This window comes from Cyanidioschyzon merolae, chromosome 18, assembly GCF_000091205.1.
Source record: "Cyanidioschyzon merolae strain 10D DNA, chromosome 18, complete genome".
Classification (NCBI taxonomy): domain Eukaryota; phylum Rhodophyta; class Bangiophyceae; order Cyanidiales; family Cyanidiaceae; genus Cyanidioschyzon; species Cyanidioschyzon merolae.
The window spans coordinates 175,159-194,839 of record NC_010144.1 but is presented as its reverse complement, the minus strand read 5'-3'; the positions used below and the strand labels follow the sequence as shown (position 1 = coordinate 194,839).

General features: G+C 53.9%; 5 protein-coding genes across 5 annotated transcripts, besides 3 other annotated features; 2 read left to right on the top strand and 3 right to left on the bottom strand.

Moving 5' to 3' along the window:
* Positions 1-46: 46 nt before the first annotated feature.
* On the bottom strand, positions 47-409 carry CYME_CMR072C (hypothetical protein; the record flags this gene model as incomplete). The annotated part of the gene is made up of 1 exon (XM_005538323.1): positions 47-409. One exon carries the CDS (start codon positions 407-409, stop codon positions 47-49), a length of 363 nt encoding a protein of 120 aa, XP_005538380.1.
* Positions 410-2,400: 1,991 nt separating this feature from the next.
* Positions 2,401-6,125: a sequence feature (possible transcribed region).
* CYME_CMR070C (SWI/SNF related, matrix associated, actin dependent regulator of chromatin, subfamily a-like) lies at positions 3,528-5,990 on the bottom strand (the record flags this gene model as incomplete). The annotated part of the gene is made up of 1 exon (XM_005538322.1): positions 3,528-5,990. One exon carries the CDS (start codon positions 5,988-5,990, stop codon positions 3,528-3,530), a length of 2,463 nt encoding a protein of 820 aa, XP_005538379.1.
* Positions 6,126-8,347: 2,222 nt separating the features above from the next.
* Positions 8,348-10,564, bottom strand: CYME_CMR069C (hypothetical protein, conserved; the record flags this gene model as incomplete). Its single annotated transcript, XM_005538321.1, has 1 exon — positions 8,348-10,564. One exon carries the CDS (start codon positions 10,562-10,564, stop codon positions 8,348-8,350), a length of 2,217 nt encoding a protein of 738 aa, XP_005538378.1.
* Positions 10,565-10,894: 330 nt separating this feature from the next.
* Positions 10,895-11,986: a sequence feature (possible transcribed region).
* A 150-nt stretch (positions 11,987-12,136) lies between these two features.
* Positions 12,137-12,985: a sequence feature (possible transcribed region).
* Positions 12,986-13,142: 157 nt separating this feature from the next.
* On the top strand, positions 13,143-14,324 carry CYME_CMR067C (similar to vegetatible incompatibility protein HET-E-1; the record flags this gene model as incomplete). Its single annotated transcript, XM_005538320.1, has 1 exon — positions 13,143-14,324. One exon carries the CDS (start codon positions 13,143-13,145, stop codon positions 14,322-14,324), a length of 1,182 nt encoding a protein of 393 aa, XP_005538377.1.
* Positions 14,325-16,709: 2,385 nt separating this feature from the next.
* CYME_CMR066C (succinate-semialdehyde dehydrogenase) lies at positions 16,710-18,335 on the top strand (the record flags this gene model as incomplete). The annotated part of the gene is made up of 1 exon (XM_005538319.1): positions 16,710-18,335. The coding sequence occupies one exon, from the start codon at positions 16,710-16,712 to the stop codon at positions 18,333-18,335; it is 1,626 nt and encodes a 541-aa protein (XP_005538376.1).
* Positions 18,336-19,681: the final 1,346 nt, after the last annotated feature.

Here is a 19,681-nt window from a genome sequence, read left to right as displayed (position 1 = left end):
AGCAACATCCGGACTAGCGCCGAAACTGGCAATGTCTTGCCGCGGTTTACCGCACGCGGTCGTCGTCGGCAACTTGTTTGTCTGCAGACCATGCAGGTAGCTGCTTCAGCTCGAGACGAAAGCGTTCCAAGGCATCTAGCGCCTGCCGCGCTTCTCCATGGAGCTGTTCGTCTAAATTATGGAGTACTTGGCGGATGCGCGTCTCGTTCGCATGACGGCTACGAAGCGCATCACGTAGGAGCGCTCGAAAATATGCCTGTCGTAAACGAAACGCCTCCTGGATATTGAGACGCAGCTGGCACCGCAGCTTTGCTACCGGATAACGTGCGACCCAGCGCAGATAGGCCGTATATAGCTGCCGATTAGCCCGGACTCGTTCCGGTGTAAGGACGTCCACCACCCGAAGCATGAGCGCTTTGTGCTGCCCGCGAGCCTTGCCCTGGTGCGTGCGCTTCTTCCGAGACCTCACTGGGAGTGCTGAAGACGGGGCGCAAACTAGGAAGCCTCCCTGCTTGCAAGCCGTCACAAACCGATTTTTTGTTTGATTATGACAAGTCCTCGTGTTGGATCAGTTTGCTCCAGGGATTTAGGTGCCTCCACACTTCCGCAAACGACAACGACGACGACGACGTTGGCAACCAGCACCACCAGTACCACCTCTGAGCGCGTTGGGGAGCGGGTGCAAAGCTGCGCTGCTTCGAGCCGCGGCCCGCGAGTTTAACGCCAAGCTGTTCTGTGCTCGTGCGTCGTTTATGGTTGGATTCGTATCCACGAAGTATACGAGTGGATCGAGCCTTCACACCCAACGCAAAATCTGGTCTCAAGCGGGCGGAAGAACGTTGAAGTGTGTGTGCAGTGCAGTTGAGGTCGCCTCGAGAGCGACTTGATGCACTCGCGTATCCGCGGACGTTTCCTCGCCATGATCGCCCGGGCGCCTGCGGTTCCTCGTAGAACCTCAAGGAATTCAAGCATGTCAGCATAGAATGGAACGATTCCGGCTAGCTAAATGGGGCGTATGTCGTAAAGGTATTGGCTTCTCGTAGCCATATGAAGCAGTCTTTGCGGGTCTTTTTTCTGTGACTACTTCCTTGTTCACCCGTTTATCTCCGGCTCTAAATACGGTGTTCTGTCATGTTCGCCCAGCTCCGGTACCAGTAATCGAAAGATGATGACGGTGGTGTTCACATCCCGATTTCGCAGCTTTCGGTAATTGTTGACGCATTCCACGCACAGCTGGAAGTTGTGAGCTGAGCTTCGATTAAGATTTCATAGTTATGTGCACGGCTTCGGTGCGGAGCGCTTGTCACGTGTTCCGGCGTTCCCGTATGTCTGCTGAACATCTTCATCCATCGGGCACCGCTATGTGGCAAGTGAACGCTTGGTTCAGTGCTCCGTACATGCCCTTGTCTGGCACAGCATGCGACTTTCCATGCTCGTCGCTGTTTCCGCTCCCAGCACAATGCACAAGGATCAAGGGCTTCTCCATGGCGATCCGCTCGGCGAGTACTCTGAATGCTGCATGCCCAAGCGCACGCTCTTGCACTGGACAACGGATTTGTGGACTGTTGTGTCTTCCATGAGGAAACGCGTACCGGGAGGCCAATTCAAGTTGCAGACCAAGTAGAGAAATTCCAGACCATAGACGCTGCGTGCTCGAAAAGCGGTAACGCATGTTGTACCGGAAGCGTTCGCTGCTACACATTAGGTCCGAGTCCGAAACCTCTTTCAGTGCAAACAAAAGAGACTGGATCATCTTGGAGCACGTTTTCACTGAGAGGTATCATGCTGCTGTGGAACGCCTCCTGTTTGATGGCCACACAGAGGGACGCATTCGTCCTTCGGATGGAATCCATTCGTTCACGTGACAGTCTCGTCGAGATTTCGGCGTGAGCTTGTGCAAAAGTCGTCAAAGGATGACGTCGAGAAGGTTTCCGCGCCGATGCAGCCCGGTAATTGCCGAACCATGAGTTGCCTTGAAACAGAAAGATCGAAAACGTAAAGTTTGCGAGATTTGAACATGCAACATACCACAGGAAAGGAGTCGAGGCTTGCACGCATAAACTCGAGCATAATGTTGGCTATTACGAAACTTTTTAGAGAGATTCGCGAAACATCTCGATTTCAATGATGTCATCAAATCCAGCCACAAAGCGTCGAACAAGTACCCCACAGAGACGACCAGGAATCCGGAAACGACGAATAAATGCGCAAGGCCGCAGTGCTGAACGTCGAATGTCGACAATCTTCCTCTAAAAAAAGTCCTTGTAAATATACAAAGGCAGGAACAGAGCAAGTCATTCAGGACTCTAGTTGAATTGAACACAAACGCGTCGAGCGCCGCATCGTGGACGCCCCGCTCGACGTAGACAAGCATCGAAAAAACGCGGAAACGAGCTACCCAGTTCTAAGGGTACCCTACGAGAACCTAGCAGAAGCAGGGCATTTCTCGACTTTGCTGCCTACGCGATGCCTGCTCTTTATTGGGCATCAGCTGCTGCAGAACACTTTTCTATCTATTGACGACAACGCCCGGTAACGCCTTGCGTTCTTTGGTGGAAACGGGCAGAAAATCCGTTGCGAATACGATCGTCCATACGTGTCGCAAAAAGTGAAAAGGCATTCAACGAGTCTTTTGCAGCGGCTATGGATGCTCGTGCTCGCCGGAAGCAGCTGTTTGCACGACCGTCCGGCTGGTACCAGCGTCGGAAAGTGCTGAGCAGTTTTCCATGGAGTTTCATCGCTGAATCAGTTGAGGATGAGAAGCATGCGTGGAGGCTTCGAGCTCTCCAGTTTTTGAACGATACCCAAGTCGAAGCGGAATGTCAGCGCGTTCTCCATCGAGCCCTGCTGGACTCCGCTGCGACGCGCGCTTTGAGGAGCAGCGCGCCAGGCTAGAGGCGCACGAATGCTGGCCGACAGCGGCAACGACGACCTCCGAGCCTCCCTGGACGCAGTATATGAAACCTGGGACACTTTCGCGGTGGTCTTGAGCGCTGACGTGCAGGCCCAGAAAGGTATGCGAGACTGCGTTCAGAGGCGCACCAGTTCTTGCAGAATATCCAACTGGAGGAGGGAATCGAAGCCCCAAGCGAGCCGACATTGTCAGTCGTTGCTGACCGCATCTCTAATGAAAATGCCACTTTTCCCTTTGTTGGCCACGTGTTGACGCCACAGCTTCCATGTGCGTTTCTGGACCCGCAACGACTGAACTTGGCTGCAGGTTCTGCCCGAGGCATTTTAGGTTCGACGCTGGTGTCTTGGCTTTTACGAGCTTTGCATCGCAACACCCGCTCACATGTGGTGCCCTGCGCTGCTTTGCACCCTCGTTCGCAACGCATCCGGCTCGCTTCGGAGAGTTGATGCGGAGAGCACCGGCCACGCTGATGCAGCGTCAGCTTCCTGCAGCGCATGCGGCACCATACGAGCTCAACTTGAGTCATCGAGGCGATAGGTGCTTCGCGGATCTTTCTGCAGAGTGCCACACGAGTGTCAGCAACCGACGACTTTACTCTCTAGTTGACTGCGCTTTAAGAACTAGGTAGAGCGTTATTCGGCTCAATTTCCTGAAAGGTCCTTTTCCGTGCCTCTCGCTGAAATTGCGTTCGGTTTGATCCCGAGCCCAGCTCACTATTCAAGAAAGACGACGGAATTTCCGGTGGTTCCTCTGGTTCGAACGACTCGATCACTGGGACGTGATCTTGTTCGAATGCATCTGGTACGGAAGAGCTCCGTACGCTTGTGGGCTCATCTGCACCTGGTTCCGGGGACGACACCACTCCTTGGCTACGACGCTTGAAGAAACGATCCAATGGGCCTGGCTCTGGGGCATTCCAGGCTGATCCAGCCACCACATTGACTCGTTCGCGATCGATTTTACCGTCCAGGGATGAATGCAAGATATCGAGCTTGTTCTGGACGGATCGCCACATGCGATCATCAAGGCTTCGAGGCAGGATCAGGTAACGGATAGAGACCGACTCCTTTTGGCCGATACGGTGAACGCGATCCTCTGCTTGCCGCAGCGTGCCTGGATTCCAGTAGAGCTCGGCAAAGAGTACCACGTGGGCTGCAGTGAGCGTGAGACCAGCTCCGGCTGCTGTCAACGCCAAGAGCGCTACACGGCATTGAGGATCATCTTGGAACCGATCCACTAGCGCCTGGCGCTCTGTAACTTGTGTCTTGCCATCGATCCGTATCCAGGTACCTTGTTGTTCGCGTAGCCATCCTTCCACAGCGTCGAGCATGAGTTCGTGATAGGCAAAAAGCAAAAATTTGTGTCCAGTTCGCCAAATGTCTGCACACTGGGCCAGCACGGCTGGCACTTTGGCTACAGCGGTCAGGTGGAATGCCTTGCTCATGAGCGCCTTCACCTTGCTCGCTGCTTGTTGATCGCCGGTGCTAGCTTTCTGCTCAGTCGCCGCGAGTTCGTCTAGCACGGCATGCAACTGCTCTGGAGTGGACGCTGCAGGCTCCACGTACGCGACCCCGCGTTCCTTCCGAGGCAGCTGATCCAGGATCTCCGCCTTGAGACGGCGAATCATAACGGTTTGCGTCAAGATGCGATGAAGTTCGGACAGGTTGGTAGCGCCAGACGTGTCCAAGGCTTTCCACGGAGTACTTCGGGCACCGCAATACCGATACGCGAACTCTTTCCAGTCACTAAATATGGACGGCGCCAGACCATGTAGCTGCGTGAACAGCTCTGCCGGTCGCGATAGCGCCGGGGTGCCGGTGAGCAGCAGCACACGCGGTATCCGTTTCAGCCAAGGCAAGAGGAATTGTGTCCGTTTGGCATCCACTGATTTGATATAATGGCTCTCGTCGAGGATCAGGACACCGACGCGCTGGAGCTGCGCGTCGGCAAGTCGGCCCACCAAATCGTACGACACGATGTTGACCGCACGAAGAGGTTTTCCCGCGTCGGTGGCCGTCTCCAGAACATGAATATCGGAGGGTGTCAGCGAGGCGCCCGCTAACCGGTCTCTCCACTCGCGACACCAGGCGCCTCGCAGTGAACTTGGACAAACAATGAGCACCGGCCAGTCCTTTCGCAAAACCCACGCGATGGCAATTGCTTGGATGGTTTTTCCGAGGCCCATTTCATCGGCTAGAAGGACGCGCCCGCCTTGGACAATCGCGCGCTCAACGCCAGTCCGTTGAAAAGGTAGCAACTGCTCCCAGAGCTGAATCGACGCCAAGGACGCGCGAGCATGGGCCAAGACCTCCGCGAAGCATTGTTTTTCCCCATTTCGGTCCTCCAACCGACGGCGAAGATTCACCAGGTTTTGCATCAACCGCTGCGGTGGATGGCCACGGATGCTTCCCTCAAGCGCTGCGACAGCTGCAGAGGTTGCAGTCCAGGAAGACAATGGTATCCGAAGGCGTTCCTTCGAGGGTTCCAGCACTGCACCCGGAACTCGCTGCGCAAGCTGAAAAAGCATATATGCGTTTGCCTCGCTATTCTTCTGAGGCCAGAGGTGAAAATGTTCTCCGTCCCCGATCTCGACTAGCCACTGCGTGCCGGCGCGTTCCTTGCTCGGCCTCTTCTCCAGCCCACTGCCAGCGCGTATTGCTGCGCTGCCTGCTTGCGGATCACTGCTCAATGAAAACTGCGGCAACTGATCTTGGGACGTTCCACTGCGCTTGGTGTTTCGCAGGGCCTCCCAGAACGGCCCGCTTCCGCAGGTGCGTGATGACGCCGCTCCTGGCACACGCCCTCGTGTGCTCTCCAGTTTCTTACTTGTCGGGTCCGCTTGGACCTGGTCTCCAAGGCTCGTACGTGCACCATCCGCAGCCTGAACTGTTTCGTACACACCCGAGTGGCTGTCCCAGACGAAGTACGCGCAACGCTGTCCGGAGCGGAGTGTGCGAGCACAGGCCCAAAAGAAGCGACCCGTATTCGAACCAGGCTTCAAGACTTGTCGCCGAGTTGCAGGCTCCCCGTGAAAGCAACGTCGTACAGACGAAGCATATGACTCTCTTTCACCCATGCATGTTTGATCCAAAGTGCTTCCTCGAATAAGAACAACAAGAATCTGTTTTGAAAGTGGGGCATGGAAGGATTGCGGCGAAGCGGTTGCTTTACGCATTGCACGCATGCAGTCACGCTGCGTTACTCCTCTCGGTGGGCATAAAACGTTTCGCGATCATAGAGCACATACATACACCGACTTGCAGACGCCTCCCAGCTTTTTTTCGACCGGCTGTCTGTTATCAGCCTCAGCTTTTTCCTATACACCTCGACACTGAGAGGTTGTCCGACAAGGCTGGCTCGCATCAGCTCCGCGGGTCTCTTCTTCAGTGCCGCACATCTCCTGATATTGATGGCGGCGGTAAAGTCTCAGTTCATGAACTCAATGTGTTTCTTGCGATTGGTTGAACTGGTCAGTGCGAGGAGTCCAAGAACTCGCGCCCTCTGTGCCGTTTGGTGCTCCGGCAGCTCTCCGTGCTTTTCTATGTCCTCAGCACTCCGCTGCCTGCTCTCCATAACGATGTTCTGAACTGTACACTCGGCGCATGCCTTAGGGTCTTTAATTTTGAAAATCAATGCACATGCTTATGCCCCCACGTAAGAACCTTCCCGGAGCAAGAAGGACTTGCAGGAAAAAGACGGCAAGTGTCTCGGTGTCGCTGACTGCTGAATGGCACAGGGATTCTCCGAGTGCAGCGACCATTGCGCTCCACAATAGAAAACTCTCTCTTAGATGCGGTTCACCCACGGAGTGTACGGCGGAATGAGAAGTGGCTCTACTCCAACAAAATCGGGAGAAGCTCGAGCGCAAGTGGAATGGTGAATTGGGAAGCTGTCCAGTTGAAGGACATCGCCGGAAATCATGGGAAAGTCTTTAATAATTCGACAAAGAGGTTGGTGCTGTTTCATGGGCCTCCTCTACGAGCGAAACTGACGCCGCCAAATGAATCCACTGCATCTGTAACATATGAAGTCATCGTTCTCTACGAGATCGATTGTACGTACAACGGGCTCCCTCTATACGAATACCCAAACACGCTTCGACCGTTTCATCCGGAGCAAGTCACATCGACTGACAGCACAAACCGACGTCCCTCTGCTTCAAACCGATAGTGACTTTCAAGAAACTTTGTTGTAGTTTCGATTTCGGCGCAATACGGCGGTGCTTGAACTAGGAATCTTTTTTGGCGACTGTATATCCGTGATTTCTGGACCACACGAACAAGCCAGTCAGATACAGAGTCATCTGTGCCGGCTAATATCGTCGATTTCGCTTTTCCCAAGAAGATCAGCGGGCCGTTTTCTACAATTTACAACGAGTAATCTTCAAAAATACCAGCTTTCGGCGCAAAGTGCATATAGTTCTTTCTTTCAGTGTTCCTCAAGCATCTGAGTACTGAGCTACGAATGACCTGGAGGAGGAATGCAGTCCTCCATGCACTGTTCAGTAAAGAATATGAATCCTACAGGCAATTCGTCTACGATGGATACGATACGTTTCGTAAGGTTTTCGATCTTCTGCGATGCACCGCAGCGCGGGTGCAACGTAATTAAGCTGAAATACCGTGAGCTGACAACGGCCTGGCACGCATGCGCTCCGCAGGCAATTTGGCGCCAAAAACTGATTTGAGACAATACGGTTTCGGCTTTGTTTGATCTGTACTGGGCTGCTGGACACAGGTGTTAGCGTCCACACTTATGATAGCGGGCGTGTTGTAAGCCAGGTCGCGATGCTGCTAGTTGGACCAGGCTGATGCAACGAAAGTCGCATAAAGTGTCACATGATTGTGCGAGGTACTCACGGGAACATTCATCTGGCTGGAGTCTTGCAGGAATGCGTGTGTGATCTATGCACCAGTGCTCTCCAATGATGTCTGGTCTGCCGGTGTTCTCCAGAGCGATTCAGGCGCTGCAGCGACGACGCTGCCTCAGAACGGCGCCATGGCTTGTGCATTAGTTGACCCCGCTCGATGAAAAACAAGATGACTGTTCGGCAGAGCAGTATGCAGTGCGTTTTGTGTGTGTGTGCTTAGCTCGAAATTTCTGTACATGAAATATTTCAGTTCCGAGCTGCAGATATGCACCAGCCCTCGTTCCGGTTCGCTTTTATAGTTGCACGAGATTGAAACAGCGCTTAAACCTGACAACTCTGCGACCATGACGCCTGTCAGCGGTATCACCCTCTCGAGCGAGCGTGCCGCTATCCGGGTCGTCTGTCAGCTCAGATGCAACCTGTGCCTCCTCGTGGGCGTCCCTGGCGACCTTTACCCTAGAAAAGCGAGATTTACAGAACATGAGACACTCTGAAGAATCGGCGGTGATCCCAGACAGAGCATAGCATGTGGCTGCCAAGTGAATGCTCCTCGTGCGCTGACACTACCACAACGCGCGATGCTTGAACTTTGGGTACACAAAGGTTCGCCAGCCTGCTTCGCGAGCAGCTTTCAGTAGTGGCTCCATCACCACATCCGCTCTAGCAAGTACCTCATCTTCTTCTTGGACGATGCCTAAGCGGCGCAGATTCCAACAAAGAATCGCCCGGAAGATATCTTGTTGGTCTGCATCTCGATGAAGAACGATGCCACCACGACTCGAATGGAGGCACGTCCACGGCCAGTGGACCTCGCCGTAGCGCATCAGGAACCTGGCTGAACCATAGCGTTTGATCATCTGCTCGGCCTCCTGCTCGTCGCGAACTAGCTTCGAGAATGCAACGAAAGCGTGGCGGGGAATGGGTTCGGGCAGCACCACCCGCTCCGCAGCGCTCACCTGCTTCGGAGTCGGGACGCATCCCGTTTTGAGGTAATGCTCGATGACCAGTGACGACCGTTGCAAGTTCAGCGTACGGAACTCGATCACTCGAAGTTCCTTCCAGATTGCATACAGATCAATGGTGCTCAGAATCAGGTACGTTGCTACAACTTTGGGGCGCGAGGTTCCAATGATCTTGGATAACTGAATCCCAAGCGCCATCCCGCCGAGATCCGCGATTGTTATTTGTGCCTCTCCCTTGGCCGTGATGTCAGCGATGTTCTCATTGCGGTCCGCAAACGAACGATACATGGCGTTCCGCGTAGCAGAAGCCGTTAACATCGAACACAGTTTTGCGGTATTCGCCAAGGTGGCCACGAGGAGAAAAGACTGCGGAACGATTCTTGTCGCAATTTCTAGACCGTTTCCCAGTGAGTAGAGCAACGCACTACCGAATCGAAAGCGTTTGGGATCTGCATCCATGTCCCGCCCGAGCTGGCTCGCCCAGAGCATTTTACCCACTCGGCTGAGACCGTCTTTGAGGACCCAACTGATCGTTGCAGCCTGACTGATTTTGTTGCCGCTTTTGATACCCAGGGCCAGCAGCAGGGCCTGCGTCCCAAAGACACCAACCGTACTCGACATGAGTCGTTGAAAAACTCGCCATTTGGCGAATTCGTAGTAGTCAGCAGTGACATCCTCGGGTATGAAAGACTGCTTCAACCAGAGCCACTTGCGGCGCGCAAAACTCCAAAAAGCCGCTTCGTAGTCATGATCTCCATTGTGTCCACGGAAACTGAAGCGGTTATGTTGGCTATCCCAGCGCAACTCGCGCATATGATTGCCATGGATATCGTATACGGTGATCGCGTGGCACGCTGGGGGACTCCTGGCGAGTAGACGCGCACAGATCGCGCCACCCCAGAGCCAGGCCTGCAGATGCCCAGGCTCTCGCGGGCGATGCATCTTCTCCCACTCGAATCGTAGCCGCACCCTCGAAAGTACTGCGAGCTCTAACGGCAATTTGAAACACTGCTCGAGTGCAGGCAGGGTCTGCGAGGGTGCCGCTTCCCGCAATGCTCGCAATACGGAGCGTTCTCGAAAGTCAGGTTCCGTCGGCTCGGTTCCATTAGCTAGGGTCAGCGGCAGTTTTAAAGGTTCAAGAGATACAAGTGCGGGAGGCATCCATCGGGGCGCATCCACTGGCTCTTGACCCGCTTTTGTGGGCGTGCTCCAAAAAACCGGGCAGGGCGCCAGTCCCTGAAGAAAGGGTTCGGCGCCAACGCATGCCTGAATGACGATCGGAAAGCCTTCGCCTAGCCCTGCGCGAAGTTTTGCGAGTCGCTCTTTATCGATCACTCCTAGCTGGCTGCCACGTTTTTGCACTTGATCGTAAAGGTCCTGAACCATCGCCGGGTAGCGCTCGACGGCCGCCGTCGGCACCACGACGCCCAGCTGTGAACCGTACCGACTAGCCCGAGTGATGCCGTCAATCAGGGCAGTGTTGTCATCCAACCGGAAGTTCACACCAGGGGCCAACAAAACGAGTACCAAAGATTCTCGTCGGCGCTGTCGTCCGCGATTCGATTGTGAGGAAACGGACCAGGTCTGATGTTCCCACTGGCGGCGGGCTAGTTGGAGCGCCTCCAGCGTCTGCGCCGCACGAGAGCGTGGTCGCCCACCTTTCGCTGCCTCTGACTTACGAGAGTTCCACAGAGCATAGCTACACAGTTTCGCGTGTTCCCGTTTCGAGGGTGCACGCGGGCACACACTGTGTCGCTGCGGGGTTGGTGCAGCGGCCGCCCGCCCAGGGGCCATTTGAACAAACCCGACACCTGGCATCGTCCAGGGCTTGTATTTCGGGAACTGCTCGAGTTCCTGCTACCCAAGGGATGATCGCTCTGAACAGCACTCAGAAACAGTTAGACCGGAAACCAGCGAAGTTGACTGTTGGCCTTGATGAAAGAACGTAGTTGATCATCGAACTATGTACTTTACGCGCGCTCCGCGTCTCACCGCGCCGTCCGGCATCCACTCTGCAGCGCAGTAGGGGCTCAAGTGCAGAAGCGATGGCAACGAAGTGGCGCTTTACGAGTGCTGGTTTCTGCGCATTTGTGAAACAGTGGCAATCAAAGTTCTGAAAATGATGGAAAAATCTGCGCAGTGCCGCCTCTGGAGCAACAGCTGGCTGATCGTGCGAGGAAGCGGGTAGGGAGTGAGCACGCGCTGGGACGCACCGTTTCTGAACGAGTACACCCAGGAAAGGCTCGGCTTGTTTGAACGACACTGCTCTGGGGACTTTTTCGTGCTGTATTCTCCAAAGTTTGTCCGTATGAAACCTCATGCGGTCTGCACCGTTTTTAAACCTTGTCGAGCGCCCCGTCCGTCACCGCATGGGGCGTCGTCGTCTCGACTGTGTCCAGGGTGAACTGCGTGCGCGCGTAGCCAGCAGCTGACTTGAAACTCTGCGGAGTGCCCGTATCCCATGGGCTGAAAAATGCCGGCCCATGGTTTCCGCACAAAGGCAATCACTCGATGGCGGGCGTTCACCGGGCGAGCGGCAGACTTGTTCACTCGATATAGACTCTATGCATCCCTGCCAAATTCCGCTGGATACGATCCGCGCAAATAGGCATCGGAACAAGCAAAGCATTTTCCACATCATCGTAGAACACGACGCCTTTCCACTTTAGCATCACGAATGCTAACAAATAAGAAGAACATCCGAACTGCTAACTGATGGAACCCTCGACCGTCATGGATTCGAGCCAGAGCCGAATCCATTTGGTTTGAGATAGGCTCGTGCACTTGGCACACAATACAAATTACCGAAAATTTAGGAAGGAGAATCGCCAAACTATCGGATTTCCTAGGGGATTACCGGTGAGGTGCCGGAGATACCTCTGCACCAGAAGTACCGCCATGGTTAACGGGTGTGCCTGCCAAGGATATGCTCTTTGAGCGCGCGAGTTGGAATCTCGTCCTCACCGCAATTTCCTCGGGCAGACGCCCTCTGTGTGGTACGGCAACGCCGTTCTGTCTCCGTGCAGCGACCGCACCGGGGCTACAGGCGCCATTGCTATCGCTCTCGGCAGGCACTAGGCACACACGGTAGGACGTATGAAACGTCCAGAATATCCGAGACGAAGTATAGGGAATATGACTTGGAGGTAGGGCGTTTGATGGATACCTTACCGCGCACTGAAAAAAAAGTAAGAAAAGAAAAATGCGCAGAATCGGAGGACGCTGGCCTAAGTAAACATTTTGTCAATGGAAAAAAATCAGTATCAGGAGATGTGCGGTGCTGGAGAGAAGACCTCCAGAGCTGACAAGAGAGAACTTTGTTGGACAACCTCTCAAAGTCGAACTATATGAGAAGAAGTTGGAAGCAGTAGAAGGTGGCCGGTCCAAAAAGACGGGGAGGCGTCTGCACGTCAGTTGGAGACGTTTCGTCTAGGGCGCCGGTCGCCACGACTGCACACTGCTGTCGTTCGACTTTCGAACGGCGGTGGTGATGCGAACCCTTTTCAGTCCAGAATTTTCTTGTCAGTAGGTGGAGTTTCTGGGGAATCCCTGCGCGTTCACCTTTTTTCTTTTATGATAGGCCTGCATGTGCATTGATCTGGAGGATGATGCTCGTCTAAGATGAATCTGTTTATCACTGTAGCACCTAGTGCAGGCTTGCGTGTACAATGCCCGGGAGCTACTGCACGCAGCAAACGATATAACGGTCTGTCACCTATTCAATTTGTATCCACGGATCATCACATCAAAAGATTGAGACTGATTGAGCCAGCGATTCGCGGATAGACGCGCACCGCACGCTCGAGCTGGTCGCAAGCGCGTGCAAGATCGCTCTAATAGCTGCCTGCCTTTGCACCATACAGGTTCAAGGAACTCTCTGTATTCGAAGTTAACGTCTTCATCGCAGCGCAACCTCTACCCGCTCAGTCAACCTTGTTCTTCGCGTCACACAATCCTGTCCGACAACCTTGGCCACTTTACCTATTTCTTTCGCCAACTTGCTTTGGTACTCAAACCAGGACCTCCCGCTCCAGATCCGTCAAGGCGCTGCCTCGCCGCGTAGCAACCGACCAGCTCTCGATCCAGAGCACAGCACCGAGCCGAAATCAATTCACGCTCAGCGCGAATACTGACATGAACGCTTTTCGATGCACTCCATTCACAAAGCGGTTGGGTCACTATTGCGTTGCCGTCAACGCCATAACCTTCGACTTGCTGCCCAGCAGTTGGAACTCGTGCGCCAACGCTCCGCTGCGCTGGCTAGCGTAGATTCCGCGGCCGCCTGCCTTGATAGCACATCTGTGGTCCCTAGTCGGACGAACAGTTTCGAAAGCTTGCAGCTTTTCTACTTTCTGCTCTAGTTCGATATCGGGCGGCAGCCCAAACTACTAAGAGAATGCAATGCTGCATCAGTGGGAAGCACGTACCGCTCTCGCGGTTAGAGACTCCGATTCCGGCAGTTCTGGGGGACAATTCCGTGGAGTTCCCCTCATCGGTGGTGCGCCTTGACAGGGAAACCACGACGTACAGCATTGCTATTCTCGAGGCGGACGAAAGCTTGGCGCTTCTTGCCAGCTCTCTTGCGGATGTTGAGGTACTACATCTCACTTCCGGTGAAGTAAAGCAGTCTTTCTCGGGTCACAAAGCTGCCGTAAACGATGTTGTTGAAGTGCGACCAGGTTTAGCTGCCTCTTGTAGCATTGATCGCACCATTCAGCTGTTTGACCCAACGACGTGCGTCCGCATGGAAACACTTCGTGGTCATCGAGGTGCGGTCTATGCGCTGTCAGCGGATCGTGCAGAGGAGCGCCTCCTGAGTGCATCCAGCGACGGCACACTTCGTGTTTGGTCATGTGCGGCGTGTTGTTGCACACACACCGTGAAAAGGGTCCCTCCAGATGGCGATCTCCTGCATAACGAAGTTTACGATGTAGAGTTCATGCAATATACTAGCTCGGGTTTGCACTTTGGTATCGCAGCGACACAGCGGGGTTCCGTGGAGCTCTGGGATCTGGGTCACGGTTCTACTGAACCGGTGAGCGTCTTCTCCAAGGACGTTGAGGGTGAAGTGCGCTGCGTCAAGGTGCTCGCAAACCAGAGCGGAAATGAGTTCCTATCGGGAGGCGAAGACCATGTCCTTCGGCTCTGGGATGCCCGAGTGGGCAACAAACCCGCGTATGAGTTTCGCTTGCATCGGGACTCTATCTGGGGCCTAGCCACCGATGGTCGACGGGCTGTGACCACCTCAGTACGTGGGCGAGCCATCTTTTGGGATATTAGACTCCTGAAGCCGGAGAGCCAGCTGCTAGGGTTTGGCCCTTTCCGTTGTGTGTCATGTGCACCTAGTCGCCGAACATATCACTTGGGCAACTTTTACGGCTATATCTATAGCGTTTGGACCGCGAAAATCCCCCCAGAGCCACTGAAGGACTTCCCTGACAACGTGTCCCGGGATGAACCTCCCTGTATGGCGAATCGACGCTTTCACAACCACACAAGTAAGAGTTCCCATGTTCAGGAAGCATCCTCGGTTCCCCAGCGACGGCAATCTCGTAGACAAACCTGCCCCATTACGTGAAGGATGCATCCGAAGCAAATCTAGACTCGTGTAGCTTCTACGAGGGAAAACCGTTTAAGTAGGCGAGTTGGGTTCTCCAGCGCCGGCCATGTCGTAGACGAGCCTGCCCCACTACGTGAACAATGCATCTGCAGCAGCCCTGGACTTGAGTTCGTTCCACGGAGACATCGCCATGATGCATCCGCCATGCTACGCGGTTAACAACGCAAACCTGCTCCGCGACGTCGAAGGAGCAGCACTTTGAAGCTTGAGGAGGCTCGAGCCGACCTGCCCTGGAAACACGATTCCAGACCTGCAGTTGTCGAGCATTCATCAGGGCACGCTGGAAATGATGTGCTGATCGATTCAGCGCGCAAGAGTGCAGAACTGAAACCTTTTGTTTGTACTGCAAAAACTGGCGCGCTGCGTGCGGCGCGCTGCGAGAAGCACGATGCTTCCTGCGGTTTACCGGCGGTACGTCTGTACTTCTCAAAAAGGCGCACTTTTGTAGTAGAAGCTTGACATGCATGGTTCATGAAGGGGGCGGCGCAGCACTACGTGCGTACGGCTATGAAACTCGTGAACACCCCGTTCTCTAATAATTGCCTCGAAACCAAATCACACTCGATTCTCTCTTTGAAACTCAATCTATGCACGTCACACGAAGCATTGAGATCTAAACTACATTGCGAAGCGATGATGCTATCGGATGAGCATGCAACTGCATCCAACGTCGGTGCTGTGCTTCGCAAAAGCGGTAACATTTCCTGGACGATGCTGTTGCGGCAGTGCATCGTCGCCTTGGCGTAGAGCACGCCTAGCTGCCGGGCAACGCTCATCAAATGCGTTGTACGAAATATTCTATGAGATGCTGCCGTTCTCGAAGCACCCAGTTATATCCGTACCACTTGTTGTTGTCTGCGGATGCCTTGGTTGCAGCAAAGCCGACAAATCCCATGAAAATGATTAAGCTTCGCGTCAGCGGAAGCTCAGCTGTGTTCCTGTCAGAAAGAAATGAAATCTGTCCATTTCTTTCACTCGTGCGTGTACGCTAGAGTTGGATCCGTTTTTCTGTTCTCATAAACAGTTTTTGCGGACTTTTTCGAAGCCTGCTTTTTTTTCTGTTTGATCTCCGGATTTAAACACGTCATTTTCTCACTTGTCTAAATCCGTGTTCTTAGTGGTCGAAGAATGCAGCAGGCAATCATAAAGTCCCGATTTTGTAGGTTCCAGCTCTCGCCGAGGCATTTCCAGCACAGAATGATTTTGCGATTTCGGCTTCGCGTTCCATTTTCACGTTCTGTATATACGGCGCTCGGTTGTACTTTGTAGCGATGGCACTTGATTGTGGTCAGGTTTCCGTACGTCCACCACACGTCCTTTTCCGAGAACCGCCCTGATGAGCGAGAACGTTAGCTTCATCGCATGATCTACGCGCATGACGGGTACAGAAGTCTTCCTTGGGAACTCTCATCTGTTTCCGCGCCCTGCACCGTACCTTACGATCATGCGTTTCCTCTAGGCAATCTTCGCATCGAATACGCTGTCTGCTGTACGCGCAAGGGCTTGCTGTTCCATTCGATAGACGATTTATGGAACGCGATGTATGCCATGATAAACACGTGTACCGAAAGGAAAATCGAGGTAGAGGAGCAAGTCGGCCAAGTTGGATCCGTTTGCGCTACCATCACGTAAAGCAGTGACACTTTCTCCACTGCGATCGATGGCTGCGATGAATCAAGACCGCCTTTAACACCTTTTTCTATGCAACAGATGAAATGAGAGACTCCGCAACCATACCCTATGCGAAATATCATGCTGCGGTAGTGTACTCTTTCTGCCACGACCACAAATAGATCTGAACTTGTCTATCTAGCGGTATCGATCATTGAACGCAACCAGTTCAGATAACTTTTGACACGAGCGTCTGAAAAATACGTCGAGAGGTATCGTTCAGACTTTTTCCTCGGCACCATGGCAGCGTCAATCGCTTCGCCCTCGAGCTTCCCTGAAACGGAAAGATCTAACAGTTGAAGCATAAGCGATTTTCGCATGCTACACGAAACGATATGAAAAGAATGGAGTCATGTGCGCAAGCACAGGATAATGCTATCGAAGGCTTTACGAACTCATGTTCCAGGACCCCTGAAATCATCTCTTTTTTCGAGGGACCGTCCGAATCCCAGCGTCAAAGAGTCGATACCGCCATCCTGAAGAGACGACCGAGCATCCTATATGTATCTAGAAAGTGTAATCCGTAATCGCTGCAAATCTCATGACGAAACTGTGCATCGAAAAAAGTTCGGAAATATCTCGAGACAGAAGCGCATCTCGCACAGGAGCTGTGCTTAGACGACCAGCGCTTTCGTCGTAGCCGGTGCCTCAACGCCAGCGCTTCCGGACGCTATGCACTGGTGCGGGTTGCTGCAACGCACCATACACCAGAAAACGAAACGATTGCAGCGCTGGGGAAACGTGTGGGAGCACAGGGGAAACGGGTTTCTCATGAGCAGCACGGTGAGTCACGCGTTGCAGAGCGGGAAGCTGAGCAGTGCGCTCGCGGTTGGCGTTGAACAGCCTTCAGGTGAAGACCTGTACCTTGGACACTATATCAATGGACAGCAGGTTTCTTCGGACTCTTACTACAAAGTTACGGATCCGGCAAATGGGCAGACCGTCGCTTTCGTAGCCGACGGTGACGAACAAACCATAGGGGCTGCGGTGCAAGCCGCAAAAAGTGCGTTTGCTTCGTGGCGGGAAACATCGCCGCAAACCCGTGCTGGACTTCTTCGCAGGTGGTACGATCTCATCATCGAGAAACGCGAGGCACTCGGACGCGTCATCACGCGCGAGAACGGTAAACCACTTTCAGAGGCTATCGGCGAAGTGCGCTACGCAGCCTCTTTCGTAGAGTGGTTTGCGAGTGAGGCGCCTCGCGTCTACGGAGACGTCATCCCAGCGACCAGTGGACCACGACAAGCTCTGGTCGTTCGTGAACCCTTGGGTGTTTGTGCTGCAATCACACCGTGGAACTTCCCGTCAGCGATGTTAACGCGCAAGGTTGCTCCAGCGCTCGCAACCGGGAACACGGTGGTTGCTCGGCCCAGTGAACTGACCCCGGTGTCCGCCATTGCTTTGGCAGAGCTCGCTCGGGAAGCAGGTATACCGGCTGGTGTCTTCAATGTTATATCTGGAAGCCGTCCGAGCCTTTTCGGCGAAGGTCTAGCACAACACCCGGATGTGCGTATGCTTTCGTTTACCGGTAGCACGCGTGTTGGCCGGTTGCTGATGGGTCAATGTGCAAGCACCGTGAAGCGCACAGAAATGGAACTTGGAGGTCTGGCGCCTTTCATTGTTTTCGATGATACTGATCTAGACGCAGCAGTAGCCGGGCTCTGGGCAGCGAAAATGCGAAACAGCGGCCAGACCTGTGTCTGTCCGAACCGAATCTACGTCCAGCGAGCGATCTATGACGCATTCGCGGAGCGTCTGGCGAAACGTGTGTCGAGAGCCAAGGTCGGGCCCGGAGTCGATTCCGGAGTCGAAGTGGGTCCACTCATCAATCAGGCAGCTATTGACAAAGTCCAGCGACACGTCCAGGACGCCGTTCAGAAAGGCGCCAAGGTCCTCGTCGGTAACCGCGTGCTCTCCGAACTGGGTCCACTGTTTTATGAACCAACCGTGGTGCGGGATGTGCCTCCCGATGCGCTCCTCTGTCGAGAGGAGACATTCGGTCCGGTGCTTCCGCTGCTCGTATTTGATGATGAGGAGGAGGTCATTCGCGCCGCCAATGCTACAGAGTTCGGCCTTGCGAGTTACGTCTACACCCGGGATTTAGGTCGTGCCTTTCGTTGTGCGAAGCAGTTAGAGAGCGGTATGGTTGGTGTCAACGAAGGCGTGATCAGCAATGCGGCTATGCCTTTTGGTGGTGTCAAACAGAGTGGATACGGGCGTGAAGGCAGCAAATATGGTATCGATGCTTACACGAACCTCAAGTACATTTTGATGGGTTATGGCGAACGCTCCACCTGAAGAGAAGCTAACCAATCTGTTCCATGTATCGGGGACGGCATCATGCAGAGACCCGCAAGATGCAGCATATGCACATTGCCAGTGAGGTCTTACAGCAAAGAGTTGGGGTTTCTGGCTCGGCTAAGTCCCGAGCACTGCACCGCAGGGTTTCACTGGTGTGCGGGGTGAAAGGAGTCGATTCTGATGCGAGGAGATCCGAATGCGGTACTCCTTTGCTGACTGATTCATGAAGCGCTTCTGTTTTTCCATTGATACTGTGCAAGATTCGAAGCACATTCTATGGGTCCCAGTTGCTTGGACGCCATGCCCCACTGGCGCGACGCACAGCTTGCCATCCCATCGGTCGCGAGAACTTCGCCCTGTTATAGGTTGCCGAACAAGTCGTGAACCGCATCATTGAGCATGTTAGCGAATGCATGCCTCTTGCCTCCGTGAGACCGAATATGTTGGCGACAGCAGCGCAGCCTCATGTACGCTTCCCAGGAATCGTCGGTCTGAGTCATTAGGACGCTCATGTTTGCTTTGAATGTTGCGCGCAGCGCGTTTCCTTGCTGCTCGACAGGACGCTTGGAACGATAAGACGGGCACTAACGCTTTTATTCCATTTTCGTAACGATCCTGGCGATCATCACGTTCGACTCTCGATGAAGCAGAGCCTGTGAGAGTCGAACAGCTTCATCTGGTTTCCGTTTAGGTATTTGGCTCCATCTTCCTGATGTGGAAGTGCTTCGACAGCGATGACGCCTTGCAAAGCGAGATTCACGCGCCTCACGAAGCCTCTCTCATGACCTACGTTGAACGGTTGGAAATGAGCATCGCTGCACGACTCTTGGATATGTGTCCTCGTTTACACACAGTGCATCCAGACCGATACTCCGCGGGACTCTCTCGTCCGCGTAAACTGCTTTGCATTTCTTCGTTATATACGAGCAGCTTGGAACGAGCTCCGCTACTCGTTATCGCGATGTTGTTCGAACGCGTTCTACTCGTTCCCAGAGATCAGCGGTAGCTCACAGAGGAGGCCGTCTCGTACAGTGCAGACGAGCCTCCTGCGATATCATGGATCTTGATGTGACACGTGGGGTTCACATCGACCAGACGATTGGAGAGGCGCGAGCAGTCGGAATCGACGAGGGCTTCTGCTTCGTTCTGGGGGCTGTTTTGTGGAAACCATAGTTGTGCACGAAACGTGTAAGTCTGACATCACGCTCCAACCATCCTGGGGATACGACGTTTGTCGTCCCGTTGCCGAGGGAACACGTTTCGACGAACACTGTGCGCGAAAGCAGCTCGGCATCCGGTGTCTGCGTTGCCATCACCAATACCATGAGAAGCCAGGGGCTACT